The sequence below is a fragment of the Mus caroli genome, unplaced genomic scaffold (genome assembly GCF_978045245.1).
Source record: "Mus caroli unplaced genomic scaffold, Mus_caroli_1 scaffold_10, whole genome shotgun sequence".
Classification (NCBI taxonomy): Eukaryota; Metazoa; Chordata; class Mammalia; order Rodentia; family Muridae; genus Mus; species Mus caroli.
The window spans coordinates 58,913,778-58,938,954 of record NW_028227265.1 but is presented as its reverse complement, the minus strand read 5'-3'; the positions used below and the strand labels follow the sequence as shown (position 1 = coordinate 58,938,954).

At 50.3% G+C, this 25,177-nt stretch overlaps 2 protein-coding genes across 8 annotated transcripts; one reads left to right on the top strand and one right to left on the bottom strand.

Moving 5' to 3' along the window:
• Positions 1-1,385: 1,385 nt before the first annotated feature.
• Kxd1 (KxDL motif containing 1) lies at positions 1,386-16,405 on the bottom strand. 6 transcript variants are annotated; one of them, XM_021171033.3, is made up of 5 exons: positions 16,244-16,405; positions 8,214-8,338; positions 6,638-6,790; positions 3,589-3,635; positions 1,386-2,169 (listed from the first exon to the last, which is right to left on the bottom strand). In XM_021171033.3, exons 1-5 carry the CDS (start codon positions 16,349-16,351, stop codon positions 1,937-1,939), a joined length of 666 nt encoding a protein of 221 aa, XP_021026692.1. In that variant the 5' UTR covers positions 16,352-16,405; the 3' UTR covers positions 1,386-1,936. The 6 variants fall into 6 exon arrangements, with proteins under 6 accessions (XP_021026692.1, XP_021026696.1, XP_021026693.1 ...); XM_021171037.3 differs by lacking the exon at positions 16,244-16,405 and adding an exon at positions 11,655-11,750; XM_021171034.3 differs by lacking the exon at positions 16,244-16,405 and adding an exon at positions 11,597-11,740.
• Fkbp8 (FKBP prolyl isomerase 8) lies at positions 16,356-23,985 on the top strand. 2 transcript variants are annotated; one of them, XM_021171031.3, is made up of 9 exons: positions 16,356-16,435; positions 17,973-18,263; positions 19,677-19,846; positions 19,922-20,010; positions 20,262-20,479; positions 21,273-21,445; positions 22,790-22,867; positions 23,141-23,272; positions 23,523-23,985. In XM_021171031.3, exons 2-9 carry the CDS (start codon positions 17,996-17,998, stop codon positions 23,607-23,609), a joined length of 1,215 nt encoding a protein of 404 aa, XP_021026690.2. In that variant the 5' UTR covers positions 16,356-16,435; positions 17,973-17,995; the 3' UTR covers positions 23,610-23,985. The 2 variants fall into 2 exon arrangements, with proteins under 2 accessions (XP_021026690.2, XP_021026689.2); XM_021171030.3 differs by having other exon boundaries at positions 20,259-20,479.
• The last annotated feature ends 1,192 nt before the right edge of the window (positions 23,986-25,177 follow it).

The following is a 25,177-nucleotide window of genomic DNA, read 5'->3' as shown; positions in this document are numbered from 1 at the left end:
AGGCATGCGCCACCACCGCCTGGCATGTTTATTGTATTTTAAGTGTACCACATGAGCACTGTGCTCATAGAGACCAGAAGAGTGTGCTGATATGGAAATGCAGTTACTGATGACTGTGAACCTCCATGTGGAAACTGAGAATTGAACCTCTTCCAAAAGCAGCCTCTTAACCTCTGAGCCATCTCAGCAACCCTAAAAATATTTATTTTTTATGTGTATGAATGTGTTGCCTTTTTGTGTTGGTGTACCATTAAAATGGCTGGTGCCATGAAGTCCAGTAGAGTCCATTTGTCCTGGGACTGGAGTTACAGTTGTAATCTTCCATGTGGGCACTGCAGTTTCCTTTTTTTTTTTTTTTTTTTTTTTGGTTTTTACGAGACAGGGTTTCTCTGTATAGCCCTGGCTGTCCTGGAGCTAACTTTGTAGACCAGGCTGGCCTTGAACTCAGAAATCCACCTGCCTCTGCCTCCCGAGTGCTGGGATTAAAGGCGTGCGCCACCACGCCCGGCTTTTTTTTTTTTTTTTTTTGATATTTCTAGACAGGGTTTCTCTGTATAGCACTGGCTGTCCTTGAACTCACTTTGTAGACCAGGATGGCCTCGAACTCAGAAATCTGCCTGCCTCTGCCTCCAGAGTGTTGGGATTAAAGTCACGCGCCACCATGGCAGTTTCCTTTTTGATGCTACCCTGCAGTGCTGCTGCTGGACCCTGGGACCCAGTGCTTGTTTAGCATGGTTCTGCAACCATGCTATGTCCTGACAAAGTATCATTTAAGACTGCTTCAAGGCTAGGAAGATGGTTCAGTGGGTAAAGCTCCTGCCGTGCAAGCCTGAAGAACCAAGTTCAAATCCCCAGGACAAAAGTAAAAGCTGGGGCTGGTGAGATGGCTCAGTGGGTAAGAGCACCCAACTGCTCTTCCAAAGGTCCAGGGTTCAAATCCCAGCAACCACATGGTGGCTCACAACCATCCGAAACGAGATCTGACTCCCTCTTCTGGAGTGTCTGAAGACAGCTACAGTGTACTTACATATAATCAATAAATAAATCTTTAAAAAAAAAAAAAGTAAAAGCTGCCTAGAATGGTAGCTGGTATCTGCAATCCTAGCTCCAATGTCTAGATAGCAGGAACCAGAAGCCCTAGGCCAAGGAGTGGCCTCAGCAGGGAACTAGACTTTCACAGAGAAGGTAGTCCATCAAGGCAGGCTTTGCCTTCTGACCCCAACTTGGATGCCTCAGGACTCATCTGGCACAGCCCTGTCTTAGTTCACAGGGTCTGGAGTTTGGCCAGCCTCCTCCAGCAGGGCCCCTTGGAGCCATCCAGAACCTGCCCACGTTTTGGGGTGTGAGGCCCAAAGACAGAAGCAAGCCGCTGTTGCTATAAGTGCTCCCTTTTAACAACTGTCTTTATTGATAACTTCCCAACATCTGTAAACATCAGGTACAAAAATATTCCATTCAGTTGTTTTCTAAGATAACTGGCCAGCTCCTGGAGATGCCCGATGGACCCTCAAGAAACACAGTTCCCCACAGTCAGGTCTGCCTCTATCTTGAACCTTCTATTTCTCCAGTATTCAACACAACAGGAAAAAAGTACTCCACAGATGGCAGGGAGCCCAGAGTTGAGTCAGCAGCTGCCAGTGGGTAGAAACAAGCTCGGCCCTCCTGTGCCCACCCAAGATGTGGGGGACAGACGATCTGGCTTTGGTCTCTGGGGACCTCAGAAGCACTGTTCAAAGCTGGCCCAAGCTGAGCTCAAGGTTACCTGTACTCAGCTGCACCTGGGGCACATGAGCTGGCATAGGGAAGTCCTGCTCTTAGGGGGAGTGGCAGGAATTAGGAACCCTGCCTATGAAAGAATGGAGCAGCCAAGCAGACCGATTGTGACCCTAGGAGGACCACGGCTGCCCCGAGCCTTTCTGGGATGGTGGGAGGGAGGCTATTCTTCATGTGTCTCTTCCTCATCATCTGTCTGTCTGTGGCCGTTGATTGCAGGAGAGCCAGGTCGAATGTGTGATAGGTCCTCAAAGCCAGGACTTAGGGATGGCGAGACCGTGTCAGGGCTGGTGTCACAGGAGCCCGTGCTCTGCTCCGAGGTGGCGATGGTTGTGGTGATACTGGGTGGGATAGGGTCTTCATCTTCATCCTCTAGGAATGAACCCTCTGGGATGTCTGGGGAAGGAACCCCCATGTTGGTCAAGATTCCAGTCTTGGAATAAGGGTGGCACCTAAAAAACTCTGTCACCCTTGGGGCATGACTCAGCCCACTTTACAGAGGAGGAAATTGAGACCTGGACAGCTGTAAGGAAAGTCATCCCAGGTCTAGGGTGAGGATGAACTCAGTGAACATGCCCATTTGTCATCCAGTATAGGAGACAGGCAGAGGGAACACTAGCCAGGACTGCATCTGCACATGAAGTGCTGCCAGAAAGTTTTAACACTTGAAACAAAACCAACAAAAGCGGCAGGTTGCCTGGCACAGGCAGAGAGGCTGGGTCTGGCTGTGTGTGCACCAGCCATGCCTTGTACTAGCACTCTAGGTACAGGCAGAAGGATCAGGAGTTCGAGACCATCTTTAACTACAAAAGAAAAATTTGAGGCCAGCTTGGATTACCTTAGACCATGTCTTGAAAACAAAGCAAAGCTGGATGGGGTAGCACACGCCTTTAATCCCAGCACTCAGGAGGCAGAGGCATAAAGATCTCCTGAGTTTAAGGCCAGCCTGGTCTACAGAGTGAGGTCCAGGACAGCCAGAGCCACATGGTGAAACCCTATCTCAAAAAGAACCAAATTAAACAACAACAACAACAAAAAAAATCCAAGCCGGGCGTGGTGGCGCACGCCTTTAATCCCAGCACTCGGGAGGCAGAGGCAGGCGGATTTCTGAGTTCGAGGCCAGCCTGGTCTACAAAGTGAGTGCCAGGACAGCCAGGGCTACACAGAGAAACCCTGTCTCGAAAAACCAAAAAAAAAAAAAAAAAAAAAAAAAAATCCAAAAAAAACACAATACAAACAAAAGAAAGCCCAGGAATTCTGCCTGTCACTGGAAGGGACAAACCCACCCAAGAGATGAGGTGAGCAGACAGAGCCTTTGGCAATGTCAGGCTCCCAGTGATTTTGCAGCAGTTTCATCTTTGTGAAATGGAATGTTCCACCCTCACCTCACACATGCTTATGAGTGACAGCCTGTTTCACAGGGCTCCTGCGTAAGAGAGCAATCACTATTCATTCATTCTTTTTTCTTTTTTTCTTTTTTTTTTTCTAGATAGGGTTTCTTTATATAACCCTGGCTGTCCTGGAACTCACTTTGTAGACCAGGCTGGCCTTGAACTCAGAAATCTGCCTGCCTCTGCCTCCCGAATGCTGGGATTAAAGGCGTGCGCCACCACTGCCTGGCTACTATTCATTCTTGAAACTAGCCTCCAGAAAGAATATGGCAGCCTCTGCAGCCTCCCACAGCAGAGGCCTCTCCACCCATCACCTTTGAGACCCTGGATAGGCAGCTGTGCAGGCAGACTTCAGATGCTAGCAGAAGGCACTGGCAGCAGTGGGGGGTGAGGGTGTAGTGGGGGGGGAGTGGGGCACACTTACGGCTGAAGGCCTCTGGGTGCTGCCGGGCCAGCTTCCCCTTCAGTGTCCTGTGGAGAAGGGAATAGACAAGGATGAGCCACCAGCCTCACTGGGCTCTGGGAACTGCCTGTGTCTGTCTCTCACTGTCTCCCTGCTGTCCCATGTCCATGGACCCTCCTCTCTTCCTAGGCTGCAGCCTGAGCTCACTGCAGCTGTCTACACTTTATTCCTTCTCTGTCGGCTCCCAGGTGATGAGGTCAGAGTTCTAGACTGGGACTTCTCAGGCCATGTCTACCTTGACTGTGGCTCCATGAACCAGGCTCCATGAATCAGCAAGCCCCAGAGCTCAGATGACAGGCACCACCTAGACCCAGTATTTAAAGTTTTCATTTTGTCAGGCTGGAGAGATGGCTCAATGGTTAAGAGCACTGACTGCTCTTCCAGAGTTCCTGATTCCTGAGTTCAACTCTCAGTAACCACATGGTGGCTCACAACCATCTGTAAGGTCATCTGGTGCCCTTTCCTTGTGTGTCTGAAGACAGCTACAGTGTACTCACATACATAAAATAAGTCTTTAAAAATTTTCATCTTGGGGCTGAAGAAGATGGCTCAGCAGTTAAGAGATCTGTTCCTTCTTCCAGAGATCCTGAGTTCAATTCCCAGCAACCACATGGTGGCTCACAACTATCTATGAGGGTATCTGATGCTCTCTTCTGGCCTGCATATGTATATGCAGTAGAGCATTCATTCTTTAAATAAATAAAAATTTAAAGACTTTTTTTTCATCATGTCTTTAATGTGTGTGTGTGTGTGTGTGTGTGTGATTTCTGTATGTGGTTATGCATGTATGCTGGTGCCGAAGGCTGACTCCAGTTCTCTGGAGCAGGAGTCAAAAGCAGTTGTGAGCCATTTGACATGGGTGCTGAGAACTAAGCATATGCTCTTTGCAAGATCAAGACACCTTTGTAACCTGAGCTGTCTCCACAGCACTGGGCGAGCACTTTACTCAGCAGTCTCCTCCTCAGACCCCTCTGGCTTTTTGAGACAAAGATTTGTTGGTAGCTCAGGCTTTCCTTGAACTCACTACAGAGCCCCCACTGACCTGGAAATCAAATCCCTCCTGTCTCAAGCTCCGGTGCACAGGATCACAGGCATGTGTCATCATGCCCAGTTGACTTTATTACCTTATGAACTGGCTGCTGGTTACTCTGAAGTCCTGCACCCCAGGCCTGCCAGGAGCTAGGGAAGGTCTTCAGACAGCACAGCTCCTGTCCTGGCTGCAGTCAGCCTGGTACAGTTAACAGCTGAGGATCAGCACCTGACACACTGGACACATGCTGCTGCATTAACTCAAAGAGCTCCTACTATTCCCCAAACTCCATGTAGGGTCAGCCTGGTTTTCTGGGCTACAAGTGTGTGTGAGAGGGAGACTAGGAGACAGGGTAGCAGAGCACCTAGGTACTAGGGAGGCAGAGGCAGGAGGCTCTCTGTGAGTTTCAGAATAGTCATTGAGACCTTACCTCAAAAATAAAGCAAAATAACACTAATAAAAAGAATGAAATAGGGACTGGAGAGTTAGCTCAGTGGTTAAGAGCACTGACTGCCCTTCTAGAGGTTCTGAGTTCAATTCCCAGCAACCACATGGTGGCTCACAACCATCTGTAATGGAGTCTGGTATGTGTCTAAAGACAACTACAGTGTATTCATATAAATAAATAAATTAAAAAAAAAAAAAAGAATGAAATAGCTGGGCAGTAGTGGCGCACACCTTTAATCCTAGCAGAGGCAAGAGGCAAGTGGATTTCTGAGTTCGAGGCCAGCCTGGTCTACAAAAGTGAGTTCCAGGACAGCCAGGGCTATACAGAGAAACCCTGTCTCGAAAAACCAAAAAAAAAAAAAAAAAAAAAAGACTGGTTTAGAAGATCTCAAAACTTCTGAGTAGAGTTTACTTTGTCCCCTTAGGTCCCAAGGCCAGAGCCTTGGGCTGAGGGAGAGAGGGGCATATGTGTGATCTGGATCTCTGGGCAGCTGCTGCAGGTGTGTCCACTGCAGTGATAGGTGAGGCTGGGAAGTACACCTGAAGGAGCACCTGAGTGCCACAGACATGGGTATCATGGTCCAGGAGCCAGCACCACTGTGGGAAGACCCAACCAAACCTGCCTCTATCCAGGATGGACCCGGGGCTCCGGTGTTCTGCTGGCCAGCCAGCTAGAAGTGGAGGGCCTGACCTGTCTACCCAACTATAACCTCTCCTGACTTATATTTGGGTCCCAGCTATGTAGCACAAATAGCAAATAAAAGGGAAAGTCACAACTGGATGTTTAAATGCCTACGCCTTCAATCCCAGCACCCATGAAGCAGAGGCAGATGGATCTCTGGGTTTGAGACCAGCCTATTCTACAAAGGGAATCCCAGAACTGCAAAGGCTACACAGAGAGAAACCCTGTCTCAAAAGTGGAAGTGGGGGCTGGTGAGATAGCTCAGTGGGTAAGAGCACCCGACTGCTCTTCCAAAGGTCCAGAGTTCAAATCCCAGCAACCACATGGTGGCTCACAACCATCCGTAACGAGATCTGGCGCCCTCTCCTGGAGTGTCTGAAGGCAGCTACAGTGTACTTACATATAATCAATAAATAAATCTTTAAAAAAAAAAAAAAGTGGAAGTGGGTGGGATTGGGGGGGGGGTAGATTCACTACTTCCAGATCACTCCCTCAGAGGTCAGATCTACCTTGTAAAACAACCAGAATTCTCTGGGCTGGAGAAGGCAGAGGGCAGAGCCAGTGGAGAGAAGAGGAGGAGGCCTCAGAGAGGAGGGAGGAGAGAGTGTAGGGCAAGGACTTAAGGGGAAAGGTGTGGCTTCAGAAGACACTAAGGAGGCAGAGGCTAGCAAAGGCCCCTGGGTAAGATCTGGGAGGTGATAAGCAGAGCTTCAGAGTGGAGGCGCTGGACATCTAAAGCGAGTTGGGTGACAGACAGAAAGGCTAATAATGGGGGGTTGGGGAATAGTGGTTTGGGGAAGATATGCTTGTAAGACAGGCCGAGGAGGCATCTGGCTGGGGGGAGGGGCCACCTGATCCTTCGGAAAATGCTGTCCAGATCCCGTTTCATGTCCACCAAGGTGCGGGTATGGTGCATGAAGCGCTCACTCATCTGTTGCAGCCGCACGCTGGAAAGATTGTTGAAGTTCAGAAGCATCTCGTTGGTTTTCTCGAAGCGGTCCAGCCTAGGGGGAGAGGGCAAGGGCCTTTGCATCAGGCCTAGGAGTCCCCTCAGCCTGAGCTAATCCCTGAGAGTCACAGCCTCTGCATTTAATTACAGAGCCAAGGCCTCAAGAATTCTATCTACTGTTCAGATCACCCAATTCCTGCTCAGCTGAAAGCCCTATTCAGAGGTACTCTTTGTTGCAGCCTGACTCCTTCACGGAGTTCTTTAGTGTGCATTAGTTCTGACAGGATGCTGCCTGGTCTGGGAGCTACTCCATGTTCTAAACTGACCTTAAATGGCCTCTAGAGAAGCACTATGATTACAGGCTTGTCCCACTACATCCAGTCACAAAGCTGGCATGTGTTTATTAGCTGACCTTTTTTGTTTGTTTGGTTTTTTCGAGACAGGGTTTCTCTGTATAGCCCTGGCTGTCCTGGAACTCACTTATGTAGATCAGGCTGGCCTTGAACTCAGAAATCTGCCTGCCTCTGCCTCCCGAGTGCTGGGATTAAAGGCGTGCCACGCCTGGCTAGCTGACCTTTTTTAAGTTTTTTTTTTTTTGAGTCAGTATCTCACTATGTAGCCTTGACTGGCTTGGAGCTCATGAATGAAGGAGTTAAAGCTGCGTGCCACTGCGCCAGACCCAGACTTATTTTCTATTCTGTACTTGGCCCGTGTGCCTCTGTGGAACATGTATACATAGTGCTTACAGACGCCAGAAGGTGTGGGACCCATGGGACGTGAGTCACAGTTGTGAGCCGCCTTTCTCAGAATCACTCACTCTCACGCTGACTGCTCCTCGTTACACTGTGTAAACCCCAAGTCAATCCCAAGGGCCAGGACAGTTTCCCTTTGATTTTGTCACTGTTAGTCTGGGAGTTTACATGACCATATCTGAACCTAACCTAAAGAACCAGGAGAGAATCCTGGCCATGGTGGCAAAACCTAAAAAAACAAAACAAAACCCCCAAACAAAATAACAAAGTAAATAATCTGAGGCAGAGAGCCCTAGAAGACTGCCGCATCTGGCTGCAGGCTGTGTTATGAACACGGAGCTAGGAGGGCTAGCCACTAGAACGGACCAGGAGAATCTGCATGCTTGGCAAACACCACCATGTCACCTTCAAAAGCTAAATTCAGGGTGAAGCTGTCCCAGTGAGGGAGTGAAGCATCCTGAAAAAGGCTCCCTGCATACCCAAACTGGGCTCTGGGTGCCAATGCCAAAAGCTAGCCCAGAAGGGCCTCTGAGTATTCTTGTCTCTCCAACCCTCCCAGCCCTGGCCTGGGGACAGAACCACTAGGCCCTGTCATGCACAGCTCCAAGATCTGATCCCATGCCAAGGCTTAGAGCCTGGAGCTAGTTTTCTTTACTCTATCACATCTCTGGCCAGGGCTTGGGGGAGACAGTAGGACCCTTCCCATGCCTCCCATGGCCTGCTCACATGTTCTTCTGGGCCAGGATTATGGCATTGACATCATCAGTGTTCACCATGCTGAGGAAGCGGCCACAGAAGACCCTTGAGGCTGAGTCTGGGGTGTCCATCTCTTTCTCCTCCACCTCCAATGCCTGAAATGAGCAGAACAATGTGAGGTCAGCACAAGATAGGTGAAGATGTCAAGAACTCATCATGTCCCGTAACACATCACCCCAGCTGGAAATGTGGGGTGTTTGGGAGCCTAACAGGAACACATCCCAATAAAACATAAGCCTGGAGGGCAGAACATGGTAGCACACTTGTTGATTCCAACATTGAAGAAGCTAAGGCAGGACCTAAGCTACCTGGGGGCTAAGACGGAGACCTAAGCTACCTGGGGGCTGAAGTTTTCTCTCTGCCACCCTCCATAGCTCACACTGGGCCAAACCCCAGAACTCTCCACAGGCACAGCTGGGCATGTCATTTCTCCTTTCATTGTCCACACTAGGTTCTGCAAGGCGGGTCACTCTACCTCCTCTTAAGCTGTGCCTAGCTTCAGGTCAGTCTTTTCTATGGAACACGACCAGGTGCTATAGTACTCACATGATAGAGGACAGACTACAGAGACCGAGTTTCCTCCTGGATACAGAACCTAGGGTGTCAAGACACCCGTGCTAAGCTACAGGTGGCCACAGATACGACACAAAACTCAGATCCTCTTCCAGGCCAGCAAGTGCTCTGTGGCATCTCTGCAGTCCATTCTTCCACCAGCTTCCAGTGTCTGCCTGTACCTGCTCCCCACCTCCTCACCACTGAGCTCAGCTCTGTGTATAGGTTCTAGAGACTGAACCTGGGTCCCTAAACATGTTACCAGCTAAGTTAACACAGCAAGTGCCCCTCCTTCAAGACAGGGTCCCAGGGCTGGAGAGATGGCTTAGCAGTTAGGAGCACTGACTGCTCTTCCAGAGGTCCTGAGTTCAATTCCCAGCAAACTCATGGTGACTCACAACCATCCATAATGAGATCTGACACCCTCTTCTGGTGTGTCTGAAGTCAGCTATAGTATACTTATGTATAATAAATAAATCTTTGGACCAGAGCAAGCAGAGACTGAGCGAGCAGGGCCGATTGGAGCAGGGCTGACCATATTGAACAAGGCTAATGGGAGAGAGCAGGGTTGACCAGAGCAAGCAGAGGTCCTAAAAAATTCAATTCCCAACAACCAAATGAAGGTTCACAACCATCTGTACAGCTACAGTGTACTCACGTACATTAAAAAAAAAAAGACTAAGCCTCTAGTCAACTAAGCCAACCCCAATTAAATGCTTTCTTTAAGAAGATGAAAGAAAAAAGAAACTAGCTATGGGCAGGACACAGCCCGTTCCATTCAATAACCACACCAAGTCCAGTTGCCCAGTAATCAAGCATGACCAGGGTTTAGACCCTAGTACAAGGGGAGAATGCAGGACGATCCAGCCTTCATGGCCAACCAGAGCTTCATAGAGCATCCCAGACCCACCTGAGCAACACACACTGGCCCTATTTCTGGTGGATGGCCTGTAAGACAGTGCCTAAAAGATGTTTGCTGTCTATACTGAGGACTCCAGTTCAAGCCCTGGAACACACCTGGCAAAAAAAAACCCTGCAAGTTGTCCCTTGCATGAGAAGGTGTATGCCTCCATTTCCCAAAATAGACTGTAAATTATCTTTTTTTTTTTTTTTTTTCAAGATAGGGTTTCTCTGTATAGCCCTGGCTGTCCTAGAACTCACTCTGTAGACCAGGCTGGCCTGGAACTCAGAAATCCTCTGCCTCTGCCTCCCGAGTGCTGGGATTAAAGGCGTGTGCCACCACACCCAGCGACTGTAAATTATTTTAAGAAAAACAGCCAGACAGTGGTGGCACATGCCTTTAATCCCAGCACTCGGGAGGCAGAGGCAAAGGATTTCTGAGTTCAAGGCCAGCCTGATCTACAGAGTTCCAGGACAGCCAGGGCTACATAGAGAAACCCTGTCTCGAAAAACAAAAACAAAAAAAAAAGAAGAAAAGTAACTTGTGATTAAAGGGCATAGTCAACAACTAGGTTAACAGCTACCATCTCTCATGCAGAATTTTAATTCCAGAGATTTTGTTCTAGATCAGGTATCAGTCCTGGTCTGGGACTGAACTGGAAGCATGCAGAAGCCCTGGGTCCTTCAGGGCTTAAGGTCAGTTTGGGCTGTACATACTGAGATTTAGGCCACCCTAAGATGCATGAAACCCTATTTTAAAACAGAAGTCCGGTGTGACAGCTCATGTTTGCCATCCTAGCACTCAGGTGACTAGAAGACTGTTGTAAGTTTAAAGTTAATTTGCACTACATAATGAGTGGGAGACGAGATTGAGACACATAAGACTGTCTAAATAAATACATGCTGGAGATGACTCAACGGTCAAGAGCACTGACTGCTCTTCCAGAGGTCCTGAGTTCAACTCCCAGCAATCACATGGTGGCTCACAACCATCTGTAATGGGAATCCAGTGCCCACTTCAGGTTTGTCTGAAGACGGCGACAGTTTATGTATGCACATACGTGAAATAAATAGTCAGGTGTGGTGAATGCCCGTGCACAGTGCTAGAGAAGACGGTAAGATCAGAAGTTCCAGATCATCTTTGCTTTGGCTAGTTACAGACTAGCCTGGAACAAATGAGACCCTAATCCAAAACAGGAGTCAACGCAAGCCAGATATGTAACTCACGCTTGTCATCCCAGTACTTTAGAGACTGAGGAAGATGCATTTCAAGGAGACAGAGGCCCCAGTCTAGGCTGCTATCTCAAAATTTTAATGACTCTCCTTATACTTGGATGGCCGAGGCAGGATGATTACCAGGAACTGGAGGCTAATTTGAGCTATCATCTTAAGAAACACTAACTCTCCCCCAGGAGTGCCAGGCTGACTGGAACGGCTCTGAGCCTCAAGGTCACAGTAGGAGCACAAGGAGCCGTCCCGCCCGAGTCCTCTAAACAGACTTCAACTCTACCGGCCAAACTCCGAAGGGGAAACAACAACAACAACAACAACAACAACAAAAGAACCAAACCGGATAAGGCGTGACTCAAACAAACACGGGTCCCCGCCCCTTCGAGCGGGGAAACAGAGGTACACGCGCACCCCAAGCCGCTCAGGGCTCCCGGTCACACAACTAGGGTTCCCATCTAGATTGGGCAGCGCTGTCGCTGCGAATCCGGGAAAACTGAGGCTGTGTCAGTCGTCGGTCCCAGAGCTAGGATGGGCCCTCCCTCCCCTCCGCGGCCTCCTGACGCCCCGAGGTCACGCCCTGCCCGGCCCCGGCGGCTCCGGCGGCTCCGGCCTCGGCACCTGCACATCTGGCGGCCCGGCTCGCGCTTCCGGGAGGGCGCCCCAACGCTTACGTCATTATAAAGCGTCCACGAGCTCCCCCTGTCCTGGCGCCTAGGAGCCTGCGCGTACTTGCCGCGAGGAGACGGGAGGACCAAATTGTAGAAGCCCTAAGGTGAACGCCAAAACGATGAGCAATCTCAGCACGAGATACGCGCACGCGCAGTGTCCCAAACATGGCTCATAAGCAATCCGGAAGTGGACAATTAAATGTATTATTTATCAATCCAGTGTTACACAAGGAAACCCTATCTCGAAAAGTAAACAAAAAGACAAGGTCATATGTACCCAGGCTAGATTCCAACTCGCCATGGAGCCTAGGTTACCCTTAAACTCCTGAAATGACGTGTACGCCATTGTATGCCACCATATGTGACTCTCAGATTTTTGAGGTATCGCTGTAGCCCAGGCTGGCCTGGTACTCGGTATTGTGAGAAAAAATCCCCTCTTTCTAATAAAGAGTCTGGTGAAAGAGATGCAGGGATTTGATTTGATTTGTTTGGGTTTTTCGAGACGGTTTCTGTGTGTAACAGAGCTCTGCCTGTTCTGGACTCGCTTATTTAGACCAGGCCAGACTTGAACTCATAGAGATCTGCCGGCCTTAGCCTCCTGAGTGGAAGGATTGAAGGCCTGTACCACCAGGACCGGCCAGTTTTGGTTTTATGAAACAAGATTTCTCTATTTATCTCTGGTTTTTCTGGGACTTTTTCTGTAAGTCCAAATCAGAGAAACAGTTTTTAATATGCCTTCTGCAGAAAAGGATTTCAGCATAGAAAAACGGCAGAGGCTGGCATACTGATTTCTTGCAAACAAGGCAGTTTTTTATTTCTTTTTTTTCTTCTCCTACTCCTTTCTTTGCGTAGTCCCTGCTGTCCAGGAATGCCCTTTAGTGTTTTGAACAGGTTGCTCTTGAACTCAGAGATCTGTCTTTCTCTGCCTCTTGTGTGCTGGGATCAAAGGTATGTACTACTATGGCAGGCTAAAGCAGTAGTTTTTAAAGTCCAGATCATAAGTAACCTCAGGCTTTTTCCCATAACTGGATACTCAGAGAGTTACAATCTTTGTATACCTTATCATAGTCTTTAAATTTCCCATTCTATCCCAGGAATTCAAAATCTTATCAAATGAGTAGTCTAGGCTTGAGCTTGACTATTCCTTCTCTGATAGTGGCATGGGTCCACATAGTACAGTGCCTGCAGTGACAACTCAGGACAAGAAGAGTCTAGCACCTCATTCTACCTGTGCTGCTTTGGTGGATTCTAAGTATACCTAATACTGAAAATATCCAAGAACAAATTACTTTTTACATTATGAGTCAAGAGCTGGCCTTGAAATTCCTGTCTACGCTCCCGCCCCAGCTTCACTGGGGCTGGGAATGAAGACCTGCTGCACCATACCTATCATCTAGACAGTTCTTCTATTTGAGCACCACCATATGTCTGTCCCGTGAGGTGGGGAGGGGGGATCGGAAGACTTACTTTTTCCTAGCAACCTGGTTCTTTTTAAAAAACAAAGTGTAACCCCTTTATTACTGTATGTGTGACTATTTTGCCCTTATACCATGTATGTGCCTGGTGCCCATGGAGGTCAAAAGAAGTCAAATCCTTGGAATTACAGACAGTTGTGAGCTGCCATGTGGGTGCTGGGAATTGAACCTAGGTCCTCTGCAAGAGCAGCCAGTGCTCTTAACTTCTGAGTCATCTCTTCCATCAAGTTCCTTTTCCTCTCTGTCCTTGACTCTCTGTCACCCCACCCCACCCCACCCCCACCCCCAGTCCTAAGCAACTGGTGTCTTCTGTTTTCTGTCTAGAATGCTTCCTGATTCAGGTTGCTCACTGCTGTTTGTATGGCTGTGTAGAAGCCCCAGAGCCCACACTCCATCCTTAGATGTCTGAAGGACCCATGCCAGACTGATGAAACTCAAGTGTGAAGTTGCTCAAGTCTTTCCACAGGACAACACATTTTCCTAAACTTCATCAGTTCTTTGCTTCCGTACAGCCCGGAGTGCTAGCACACACCTGGGAGCTCAGCTGCTGGAGAGGCTGTAGCAAGGACTGTAACCACAAATATAAGGCTAACCTGGGCTACAGAGTGAGCTCAAAGCCAGGCTGGGGATTTCTGAGTTCAAGGCCAGCCTGGTGTATCTACAGAGTGAGTTCCAGGACAGCCAGGGCTACCCAGAGAAACCCTGTCTTGAAAAACCAAACCAAACACCAAACCAAACAATCAAACAAACAAAAAAACCAAAGCCTGACTGACTATATATGTAGTGAGACTTTCCTACCTCAAAAAGAAAATAAAATGCCAGGTGGTAGTGGCGCATGCTTTTAATCCCAGTACTCAGGAGGTGGAGGTAGGTGGACATCTGTGAGTTCCAGACCAGCCTGGTCTACAGAGCTAGTTTCAGGGTGGCCAGAACCACACGAAGAAACTATGTCTTGAAAAACAAAAACTAGTGCTGTTGAGATGGCTCAGTGGGGAGGAGCACTGACTGCTCTTCTGAAGGTCCTGAATTCAAATCCCAGCAACCACATGGTAGCTCACAACCACCCGTGTAATGAGATCTAACGCCCTCTTCTGATGTGTCTGAAGACAGCTATAGTGTACTTATTTATAATAATAAATAAATCTTTGGGCCGGAGCAAGCAGAGTTGACCTGAGCAAGCAGAGGTCCTAAATTCAATTCCTAACAACCACATGAAGGCTCACAACCATCTGTACAGTGTACTGACAAACATAAATAAATAAATCTTAAAAAAAGAAAGCAAAAGAGGAAGAAAAAGAAAATAGCTAAGAGATATAACTGGGGCTGGTGAGATGGCTCAGTGGGTAAGAGCACCCGACTGCTCTTCCGAAGGTCCAGAGTTAAAATCCCAGCAACCACATGGTGGCTCACAACCATCCGTAATGAGATCTGGCGCCCTCTTCTGGAGTGTCTGAAGACAGCTACAGTGTACTTACATATAATAAATAAATAAATCTTTAAAAAAAAAAAGAGATATAACTGTATGAATAGAGCAACAGAAAAAAGTTACACAGTGGGAGTGGAGCCAGGGTATGAGCGCCTAACAATCTTGAGCTCAATCTACCGCTCCAACATGGTAGGACAGAACTTATTCTTGCAAATTATCCTTTGGCATTCACTTGTGTACCAGGGAGGTGCATGTTCATATATATATATATATATATATATATATATATATATACATATATATATCTTATAATCCATATATAATATATAGTTTTCCTCGAATGTAAAGAGATATTGAGGTCTATACTGCTTAACTGAGCTCCTGCCTAGCACGTGCAAAGGTCCCAGATCCAATTTCATGTACTACAAGAACCAAAGAACAACAAAAAACAAACCCACTGGGTTTCAGATATAGCCAGGTTCAAAGCCCTCAGAACTGGAACAAGCCCATGGTTTCTTTGATAGCAAGTAAAAGAATTACAGAAAGAATTCTCGAAAGGTGACAGCTCGGGAGAGTAGATAAGGCCCTTCAAATGAGAGGCGCTGCTTTCTCCCTGACACCTTAGCACCGTCTGGCAGAGTCTGCATGAACAGCAGGCACTTACTGAAAACCTGTGTGTCACAGGTGACTGCCCTTCAGCTTTGAGCTACTGTTCTTTTTGTAGCCCCGGCTGTCCTGGAACTCACTTTGTAGACCAGGCTGGCCTCGAACTCAGAAATCCACCTGCCTCTGCCTCCAGAGTGCTGGGATTAAAGGCGTGTGCCACCACGCCCAGCTCGCTACTGTTCTTTTAGAAGTGCAATGTAGCCAAGCCGGGTCGTGAACTTCTGATCTTCAGAGCCCCACTTGTCAAGTGCTGAGACAACAGGCAAGCACCCTGTCTGGTTTCCTGACCCCGTCTGTACCTTCAAGGTAGCTTAGTAAGCAGTCACACAAGACCCCAGAATCTTGGGGCTGGAGAGATGGATGGCTCAGTGGTTTAGAGCACTGACTGCTCTTCCAGACGTCCTTAAGTTCAATTCCCAGCAACCACATGGTGGCTCACAATCATCTGTAATGGGATCGGATGCCTTCTTCTGGTGTGTCTAAAGACAGAGACAGTGTAATCATAAAATTAAATCAATAATTCTTTAAAACTCCAGAACCTCACAAGCAAGCTAAACACTTTGCTGCCAGCTTGGGCTTCATGGTCAGACCCTGGCTAACTAAAATACAATATAAAACATGAAACAAAAGAGAATGCTATAATAAAATAGTTGAGACGGGTGTGGTAACACACACCTTTAATCCCAGGAGCAGATAGAGGCAGTATGATGAGTTTTAGGCCAGCCTGGTCTGGTAAACGTGTTGCGTCCAGGACAGCCTAGCCTACACAGACAGGCTTGCTCACCACGCCCCAGGAAAAGAGAGGGGCAGGGGGAAAGAGGACATGAAATAAAGTATTAAGTAAAATTATGAAATATTACTGTTTTCCAAAGAGCCCCGAGAATGACCGCGCATGAGCTACAGTGTTTCTTGTTTATTTCTAACTCGTATGTAAGCAGGAGGAAGCCTGCCCCAGCATGAACTCAAATAAGGGCGTGCTGCTACCCTCTCCCACTGTGCGTCCAGTGAGTTCCAATCTCCCACTTCCAACAGCCCCTCCACCTAGAGGCTAGAGCCCCTTTAAGAACGGCCAGCGGAGCTTACCAGGAAGGAGGTGGCGTCGAGGGCGCGAGACGGACGTGTGCACAAGCCAATAAACACGGCAGACGCGGTGTGAGCAGCCAATGGGTGCGCGGGGGCGGGGCTTCGCATCTGAAGCTGTTTCCCGAGGCGCGGCGGCCGCGGCTGGGGGCGGGGAGGGGGCACAGGACCCCGAGCGGGGTCCCCGAGCCGCAGGCACGTGTGACGGGGCGTAGCGAGGAGGCCGAGGCTCCCGGGGCCAAGGCCTCCCGAGCCTGCGGGAGGCTGGGCCTCCCGGGGCGGTAGTGTCTACCGGGCGCGGGGCGGCGTTGGGGTGCGGGGCGCGCGGGGCATTGTGGGGGCTCGGGGCGGGAGGGTCTCCGGTCGGGGCCGGATCCCGGAAGGAGCCCCGCAGGTGAGGGTCGCAGGGCAGGGACGCAGGACTCCGGGGCTTCCTGGGGCTTAAGGAGAGGGCCTGATAGGACGTAGGGTTCTACAGCTGGGTTGGGGGCCTCCGCAGAAAGGCCTGGGGCCAGCGAGATGGTGCAAGATTCCATATTGGTGTTCCCACTACTCTTTCGCTTTTATTTAATTTGAGACTGGGCCTCCCGTATTCTAAGCTAGTCTTCAAGTGGGTGTGTAGCTCAGGCTGGCCTTGAACTCCAGGCCTTCCTGTCTCAACCTCGGAAGAGCTGGATGACAGGCGTGCCTTGCCACACCTGGTTTACAGGGGTGCTAATTCTAAAGCGTCCTGCTTGCTAGGAGAACGCTCTTCCAACGAATTACAATCCTAGCTTATGCTTTCAATTTCTTGAGTCAGGATTTCATGTAACTCATGAATTCCATGGCCTCGAATACCTGGTCATCCTTCCTCCACCTCCCGATTGCTGGAATGAAAGGCATTTGCTGATACCTGGTTTCTGCAGCGCGCTGGGGTTAGAACCCGGGTCTTGTGCTTGGTAGACAAGTGCCCTGTTGCCTGAGCTATCTCCCCAGTGCCCTACTATGATTAAAAGCTGGAAGCAGGCTTGGTGATAGAGGCAGGTTGGAGCCATCGTCTCTGTTGTTGGGAGATTCAGCAAGAGACATTAAGTTTCTAACACCAATCCTTTATTGCTGGATCCTTTAGTAGAGAAGGTGGCCAGAGTCAGGAATGTCTACTAAAAGTTCACCTTTTTCAAGTGAATAAGTTATAAAATTTATAAAGATTGCTGTCCCAAGGCCTCAGTTACAGTCCCCACTGCCTCAATAACCCCAACACCCTTTTCTTGACATTCAGCTCAATAACTTTTCAATCTTGACCCTCCTGTTAATTGGTTTGTTTTCTGACTTTGGCCAAGTGGCTTTGTCTTTTTTTTTTTTTTTTTTTTTTTTGGTGGTTTATCGAGACAGGGTTTCTCTGTATACTCCTGGCTGTCCTGGAACTCACTTTGTAGACCAGGCTGGCCTTGAACTCAGAAATCCGCCTGCCTCTGCTTCCCGAGTGCTGGGATTAAAGGCGTGTGCCACCACGCCTGGCCAGACTTTGCCTTTCTGTGCTTGATAGATCTTTCCTGTGTAAGCTAGGGCTTCCCTACTTTCTGTGCTTATAAAGATTCCATAATAACAGATAACCCAGCTGTAGTTTGTGGTTCTAGGATGCCCAGCGAATACATGATGAATGAAAGGGAGCTACATGAGGGATGGCAGTTGGAGGGAGTTGGAGGGGCTGCCTAGATGGGGTTATCACTGTCACATTTGCCTGTCCCCTTAGGGCCAGTTCCTGATCCCAGCAGCATGGCGTCTTGGGCTGAGCCCTCTGAGCCTGCTGCCCTGCGACTTCCTGGGGCCCCACTGCTGGAGGGCTTTGAGGTGCTCGATGGGGTTGATGATGCAGAGGAGGAAGATGACCTAAGTGGACTGCCACCACTAGAGGACATGGGACAGCCTACAGTGGAGGAGGCTGAGCAGCCTGGAGCCCTGGCTCGGGAGTTCCTGGCAGCCACAGAGCCTGAGCCAGCCCCAGCCCCAGCCCCAGCCCCGGAAGAGTGGCTGGACATTCTGGGTAAGTGTGCTGGGTTGGTTGGAGGCACTTTGACCCAAGGACTTCTGGTCTCTTGAGCTTAGTTTTCCCTTCTGTGTGGGTTGGGAGTGACATTAGGACATTAATGACTGGTTTTTATTTGTTTGACATAACCTTACTGTGAAATCCGGGCTGGCCTTGAACTCAAGATCCAGTCCAAACTGGGACTGCACTTTGAATTCTCCTGACTCATAGTCTCAGGCTCACTGGTCTCCCAGGCCTGTGCTGTGTGGTTGGCTTCTGAGATGGCTTGATGCCAGTGTATTTGTGAACTTTGTTTGCTGGCTCATACTTGGCATGCACACACAATTCGTAACAGGTTGCTTTTTATCTCCAGTGCTGGTAACAGCAGCTCAGAGAGGCTGAGTCACCTTCCTGGAGCCACACAGCCTTTGCACTGGGTGCCAGCAGCTCTAAGACAACTCCCACTACACATCTTCCCTAAGCATTTGTCTAGACATGTGACAGAGTCACAGCCCGACAGAGCATCTAATTCTGCTCCCCCTTCTCTAGTTCCTTCGTATTCACCCATACCCACAGTCCTTCCCGTTTCACAGAAAGGAAAACAGGGTTAGGCTGGCCAGGTCACAGGCTCAAGGATAGTATTTCAGATTGTGATTGGTGATTGACATGGGGACCCCAGGACCTGAGAGCATTTGTTCTCTCTCCTAAAGAGCCTTCTTTGGATAGTGCCAGCACGAATTTTTCTTCTTGTTTTGGAGTGGTGCTAGGGAGCTAGGAAGTGGAAGCCAGGGCCCCTGTATGCCAGGCAGAGACTCTACCACTGGGGCTCACCCTCAACCTCTCACTTGGGGGTTCTGGGAAGGGTTTTTTAAAATCCTGACCTGCAGGAGTTGGAGAGATGGCTTAGTGTTTGCTCTTCCAGAAGATGTGGGTTCAATCCCCAGCACCCATGGCTGCTCACAAACGTGTGCAACTCCAGTTTGAGAGAATCTGGCGCCCTCTTCTGGGATCTGCCAGCACTGCACTCATGCGGGCAGAGTGCACATAGACATGAAGTTAAAAAAAAAAAACACATTTAATAAAAAAAAAAAAAAAAAAAGCCCAGACAGCCAGAACAGCCATGTTGGTCAGGCATGGGGGCGGGGGGTGTCAAGGTGAAAGGCGTATTCAGCTAGGCTGTTTGCACTGTCTGAAAAAAATGGAGCCGACCAGACGAGCTGTTCCATGGAGCCAGTCTCCAGCTCCAGCCTTGGCATATCATCCCCTAACTCTGCCCTATTTGGGTAGGGCACTGGGGGAAGATACATAAGGTCTTGGTTCCACCCCAGTGTTACAATGGCACTGTATGTTTACTGCATCTGAAGGTGGCTTGGTAGAGCAGAGACCCCTGTCTGCCTACCAGACTATAGACTCACACTCCGGCCCCTGCAGGGAACGGATTGCTGCGGATGAAGACACTGGTCCCAGGCCCGAAAGGCTCTAGCCGCCCACTCAAGGGCCAGGTGGTGACCGTTCACCTGCAGATGTCCCTGGAGAATGGCACCCGCGTACAGGAAGAGCCCGAACTGGCCTTCACGCTGGGAGACTGTGATGTTATCCAGGTGGGAGCTGGGTGGGCAGGTGGGCGGCCCATCCTAGGGCCCGTGCTCTTGTGACACTCACTGGCTGTCCTCCAGGCCCTGGACCTCAGTGTCCCGCTCATGGATGTGGGCGAGACAGCCATGGTTACCGCTGACTCCAAGTACTGCTACGGCCCCCAGGGCAGGTGAGAGCTGGCCTTCGTATTCACCCATACCCACAGTCCTTCCGGTTTCACAGAAAGGAAAACAGGGTTAGGCTGGCCAGGTCACAGGCTCAAGGATAGTATTTCAGATTGTGATTGGTGATTGACATGGGGACCCCAGGACCTGAGGCCTGGCCTTCCTGCCTCAGATTCAACCTGGCAAGGAGGGTGCGGTGGTGGCCTCAGCCTGGTTGCCAGGTCTGAGTGTCCCCTGTTGGCCACCTCCCCAGCAGGAGCCCATACATCCCCCCCCACGCAGCCCTGTGCCTGGAAGTCACCCTGAAGACGGCAGAGGATGGACCCGACCTGGAGATGCTGAGTGGGCAGGAGCGCGTGGCCCTGGCCAACCGCAAGCGGGAGTGTGGCAATGCCCACTACCAGCGTGCTGACTTTGTGCTGGCCGCCAACTCCTATGACCTGGCCATCAAGGCCATCACCTCCAACACCAAAGGTGACCAGTTACCTGGGGTGTGTGTATGCATTGCATGTGGAAGTCAGAGACAAATCAGGGAAGGCAGTTCTGTCTGTCCATTGTATGGAAGTGGTTCAAAACTCAGTTTGTCAGCCTTTGCAGCAAGGACGTTTTCCTGCTGAGCCATCTTGCCAGCCTGTAGGATGGCCAGACTTCTGCACCATCATTTGGGCCATAGAACGTTCTAGAATATTCCAGAATATAGACATATTTCCTGCCATCCATAACCTTCAGGTCAGTGGCTCCTTCCAGGTGGTGTATGTGTGGTCAGAAGCTAAGGCAGGAAGATGGACAATTGTAGTCTAGTAGTCTAGTCTGGGTTACATTGCAAGACACTTGTGTGTGTGTGTGTGTTCACGTGTTCACTTGCAGTGGGGGTCAGAAGTGAAAGCCTGCTGTTTTTCTCAGCTGCTGCCCACATTCTCTGACATTTCATTGGCCCCAGAGCTCTGACTGAGTGGCTGTGCCTGCCTCTCCCCAGTGCTGAGATTACACACATGCAGACTGCACTTGACTCAGAAGTGAGGCCTGGAATCTGAATTCACATCCTCACACAAGCCCTTGGTGGCATGGGCCTGTCAGCTTAGCATGAGGGTAGCCATAGGAAGGTCAGGGGTTCAAGGTCACTTATCACTACATAGTGAGTTGGAGGCTATCCATAGCTGCTTCAGACCCTAACTGTGGTGTAAGGACTTGGGTGGCCTCTTAGGGGTCTGGTGGTGTAGACCCCAGGGGAGGGTGTGCCTGTTTCCCAGTGACCACTCCCCTACAGTGGACATGACTTGTGAGGAAGAGGAGGAGCTGCTACAGCTGAAGGTCAAGTGTCTGAACAACCTTGCGGCCTCGCAGCTGAAGCTGGACCACTACCGAGCAGCTCTGCGCTCCTGTAGCCAGGTGCTGGAGCACCAGCCGGACAACATCAAGGCACTGTTCCGCAAGGGCAAGGTGCGTTGCAACCATAGGACGACTCCCAGTCTTGGGATCCCCACAGGTTGTGGTGAACGCTTCTTGTATATGATCCTCTTTTGCTGCCATCTTCTTTTCCAGAGGGAAAACTGACTTTGTCATATCATGGCCTTGGGAGTCCTAAGCCGTGTGTCTCTGCTCCCATACTGTCTCTTCTGCCCAGGTTCCACCACCTGTGGCCACTACAGATGGTATGGCCAGGCTGGGCTGGGGACACAGCCTCTCTTTACTAGTTTCTAGGCCAGCCATTCGGCACAGGCTGTCCGTCCACTCAGTCCTGGTTGTCTGGCCCTGCGTGGCTCCCTTTTTGCTTGGTGCACTTGTTAATGTTTTGTGGTGGTGCAGCCCTAGGGCTTGTACAGGCCAAGGAAACCGAGACAGAGACACTTGGGGTGTGTGGAAGCTGCTTATGAAGCACCATGCAGGGAAGCCAGTTGTGCTGTAGGGAAGCCAGTTGTGCTGCAGGGAAACCATGTGTGCTGCAGGGAAGCCAGTTGTGCTGCAGGGAAGCCAGCTGTGCTGCAGGGGAGCCAGCTGTGCTGCAGGGGAGCCAGCTGTGCTGCAGGGAAGCTAACTGTGCTGCAGGGAAGCCAGCTGTGCTGCAGGGGAGCCAGCTGTGCTGCAGGGAAGCTAACTGTGCTGCAGGGAAGCCAGATGTGCTGCAGGGAAACCAGGTATGCTGCAGGGAAACCAGGTGTGCTGCAGAGAAGCCAGGTGCACTTTCAGGGAAGCCAGGTGTGCTGCAGGGAAGCCAGATGTGCTGCAGGGAAACCAGGTATGCTGCAGGGAAACCAGGTGTGCTGCAGAGAAGCCAGGTGCACTTTCAGGGAAGCTAGGTGTGCTGCAGGGAAGCCAGGTGCGCTGCAGGGAAACCAGGTGTGCTACAGCAAAGCCAGGTGTGCTGCTCTAGGAGCCTCAGTGTTGAACCCAGGCCCTGGAACCCAGCCACAGAGCTGAAGCCTAAAGACGGATTGTAGCCAGACATCTGTGTAGGCTATTAGTCCCAACACCCAGGAGACTGAGGCAGGAGGATTGCCACATGATCTAGGTCCTCCTGGGCTATAGTGGAAAAAATCCAGAAAGATGGTTGGCTGTTCAAACTGTCCCATCAGGAAAGCTGCCTTCAAATCTGGTGGGATTTGTATGACCATGGGATATTGAGTCTTATCTGAGGCTCCTGTGATCTGAAATGCCTGTCTCCAAATCCCTTGTCCCAGTGCAGCAGTAATACCAGTGCCAAGCTGTGACTTGAGATCATGGTATCCTTGCAGGGTGGGCTGGAGTGAGCTCTGGGCAGATAGAGTGGGTGCCTCTCTCCCATAGGTGCTGGCTCAGCAAGGTGAATATAGTGAGGCCATCCCAATTCTGAGGGCTGCCCTGAAGCTGGAACCTTCCAACAAGGTAAGCAGAACTCTGCTGGGCTGGGCTGGGCTGGCAAGTCCCTGTAGTTGTCTGCTTCTAGTCATTATTGCAGTTCTGTCTTCTGACTTGCCTACGGGTGAGACAGCAGCTCCCGTTTTGTTAGAGCTGATGGGAGTAGGTAGAACCACTGAGTCTTAGGAGCCCCAACACTTGACAGACCTTGGGATCTACGAGAAGAAGGGAGCAGTAATGATGACAGGCAAGTCAGCTGCCTCCTGCACGTGCTCACCCACTCCTACCCACCTCCCACAGACGATCCACGCAGAGCTCTCAAAGCTGGTAAAGAAGCGTGCTGCACAGCGGAGCACAGAGACCGCCCTGTACCGAAAGATGCTAGGCAACCCCAGCCGGCTGCCTGCCAAGTGTCCGGGAAAGGGGGCCTGGGTGAGCCTGGGCGGGTTGGGTAGGGCTGGAGGTGGTGTGGGGACATTAGCCCAGGAAGAAGATGGGACTCTGGACCTGCAGGACTCGTGGTGCGGGTTGGAGGCTCAGGCAGAGGAAGAAAATCCATTGGAGGAGTGGGTATTGTTTAGGTGTGGGTGTGTGTGGTACAAACCCTGGCTAGGAGGCCTGTGGAGGTCACAGTGGCTACTCTGGCCATGCAGCCAGCTCTCACCCTTCCCTTTATTCACAGTCCATCCCGTGGAAATGGCTGTTTGGGGCGACTGCCGTGGCCCTGGGGGGCGTGGCTCTCTCTGTGGTCATTGCTGCCAGGAACTGACTGTCCCCCTGCTCACCTGGACCCCAACCTGTGCTCCCTAACTCCCCCAGGCTCCCTGTCCATTGCCCTCCCTGGCTGAGACGCCTCCTATGGGTTTGGGGAGCAAGGATTGAGGGTCAAATAACCCAAGAAGCAAGAAGGACTGAGACCCTGAGGGGGGACATGGGGTGCAGCCCAGAGGGAGGGACCCTGTTCTTCTAGACCCAGTTGTCTCTATCCCACAACCCTGTCCTCTGGGGTCAGGCCTCAACTGTGGCAGCCTCAGTTTTCCCTCTCAGTAGGCCTGGGGGCAGCACTACCATTCCTTCCTGCCCGTCTGCACCCTCTGTCCAGGCTCCCCCACAGTGAATTAAATAAAGCCTCACCCCACACCCTACTGCTTTCCAGGCCTCTTTCTGATGAAACTGAGAAGCTCTGAGTCACAGCTGAGCCAGGTGCTTTAAGGAGTAGTTGATGGCCTGGCCCAGGCCACACATAGCTGCACTTGAGAGGACTTTGAGAGCCCTGTCAGCGCTTTTCATTTCCTACTTGAGGTTGGGCTATGTTGGGGTCCTGTGAACTCTGGGGTCATTTTGGGTGTTATGATTTCAAAAGAGTCACTGGCCTGGTGTACATGAGGCCTCGAGTTCTACAAGAAAGAGGTGGAGGACCATGCAGGCATGATCATGGCGAGAAGGTCAGTGTGTATGTCTGTGTTACTTTGAGTTGTGCAGGGATGACGGTCACCAGTGCAGGGTCCCTGTATCTGCAGATTAAGAAGGCAGTGCTGCAGTTCACAACAGCAGTGACTGCAGGGTCTGTCATGTTACATGAAACACTAGGGCTGACAGCTGAGGGGCTGACCTATGAGCACTGGCCTGTGCTTTGTCCTGCCACTGAAAGTCAGGATCACTTTGACCACCTTGTCCCCAAACTTGTGACCTCATACTGCCTGGCATTGTCAGCAGAAGGGTTGTGATTCATGCAGTGCCTGGTTCTCTGGGGAATTTGTTTTGAGGTATGGTTTCATGTTCAACTCCTCATACTTCTGCTTACACCTCTCAAGTGTTGGGATGGCAGGTGTATTAGCTATATGATATCATATCTCACACTTAAATGTTTTTAAAAAAATGTTTAGGGGTTCTGGGATGGAACTAAAGACCTGTTCCTCAAAAGTCCTTAAAGAGTTCAGAGATGGACAGAGAGTTTCCCTGGATTGCTACACAGCAGTTGTCCTGCAGATCCTCAGAGCCCCAGCTGCCCTTGCGCCCTAGCTGCCTTTGCCTTTTCCCCACCCTCTGGCCAACTCCAGTATTTATCTGGCCCAGCCTTGGGGATGAATGTCTAGGCAGCAGGGTGCCTGTCACCCAAAGCTATTCTGATCTCAGCTAGGGTGGTGGGGAGCCCTACTGTGTCCAGCCTACCTAGGAAGGTGCAAAGTGGTATGTGAGATCTTTTTTTTTTTTTTTAAGATTTTATTTTTTATATATATGATGAGTACACTATAGCTGTCTTCAGAGACACCAGAAGAAGGCATCAGATCCCATTACAGATGGTTGTGAGCCACCATGAGGTTGCTGGGAATTGAA

Excerpts from the sequence above, each read along its gene's own strand:
- Kxd1 (XM_021171033.3), bottom strand. The coding sequence starts at position 16,351 with ATGCGAAGCCCCGCCCCCGCGCACCCATTGGCTGCTCACACCGCGTCT. Across the intron at positions 8,339-16,243 it reads TCGACGCCACCTCCTTCCTG|GCATTGGAGGTGGAGGAGAA; the intron begins GTAAGCTCCGCT and ends TGCTCATTTCAG. Across the intron at positions 2,170-3,588 it reads GCACCCAGAGGCCTTCAGCC|ACATCCCAGAGGGTTCATTC; the intron begins GTAAGTGTGCCC and ends TTCCTTCCCCAG.
- Fkbp8 (XM_021171030.3), top strand. The coding sequence starts at position 17,996 with ATGGCGTCTTGGGCTGAGCCCTCTGAGCCTGCTGCCCTGCGACTTCCT. Across the intron at positions 19,847-19,921 it reads GAGACTGTGATGTTATCCAG|GCCCTGGACCTCAGTGTCCC; the intron begins GTGGGAGCTGGG and ends GCTGTCCTCCAG. Across the intron at positions 20,011-20,258 it reads TGCTACGGCCCCCAGGGCAG|CAGGAGCCCATACATCCCCC; the intron begins GTGAGAGCTGGC and ends CCACCTCCCCAG.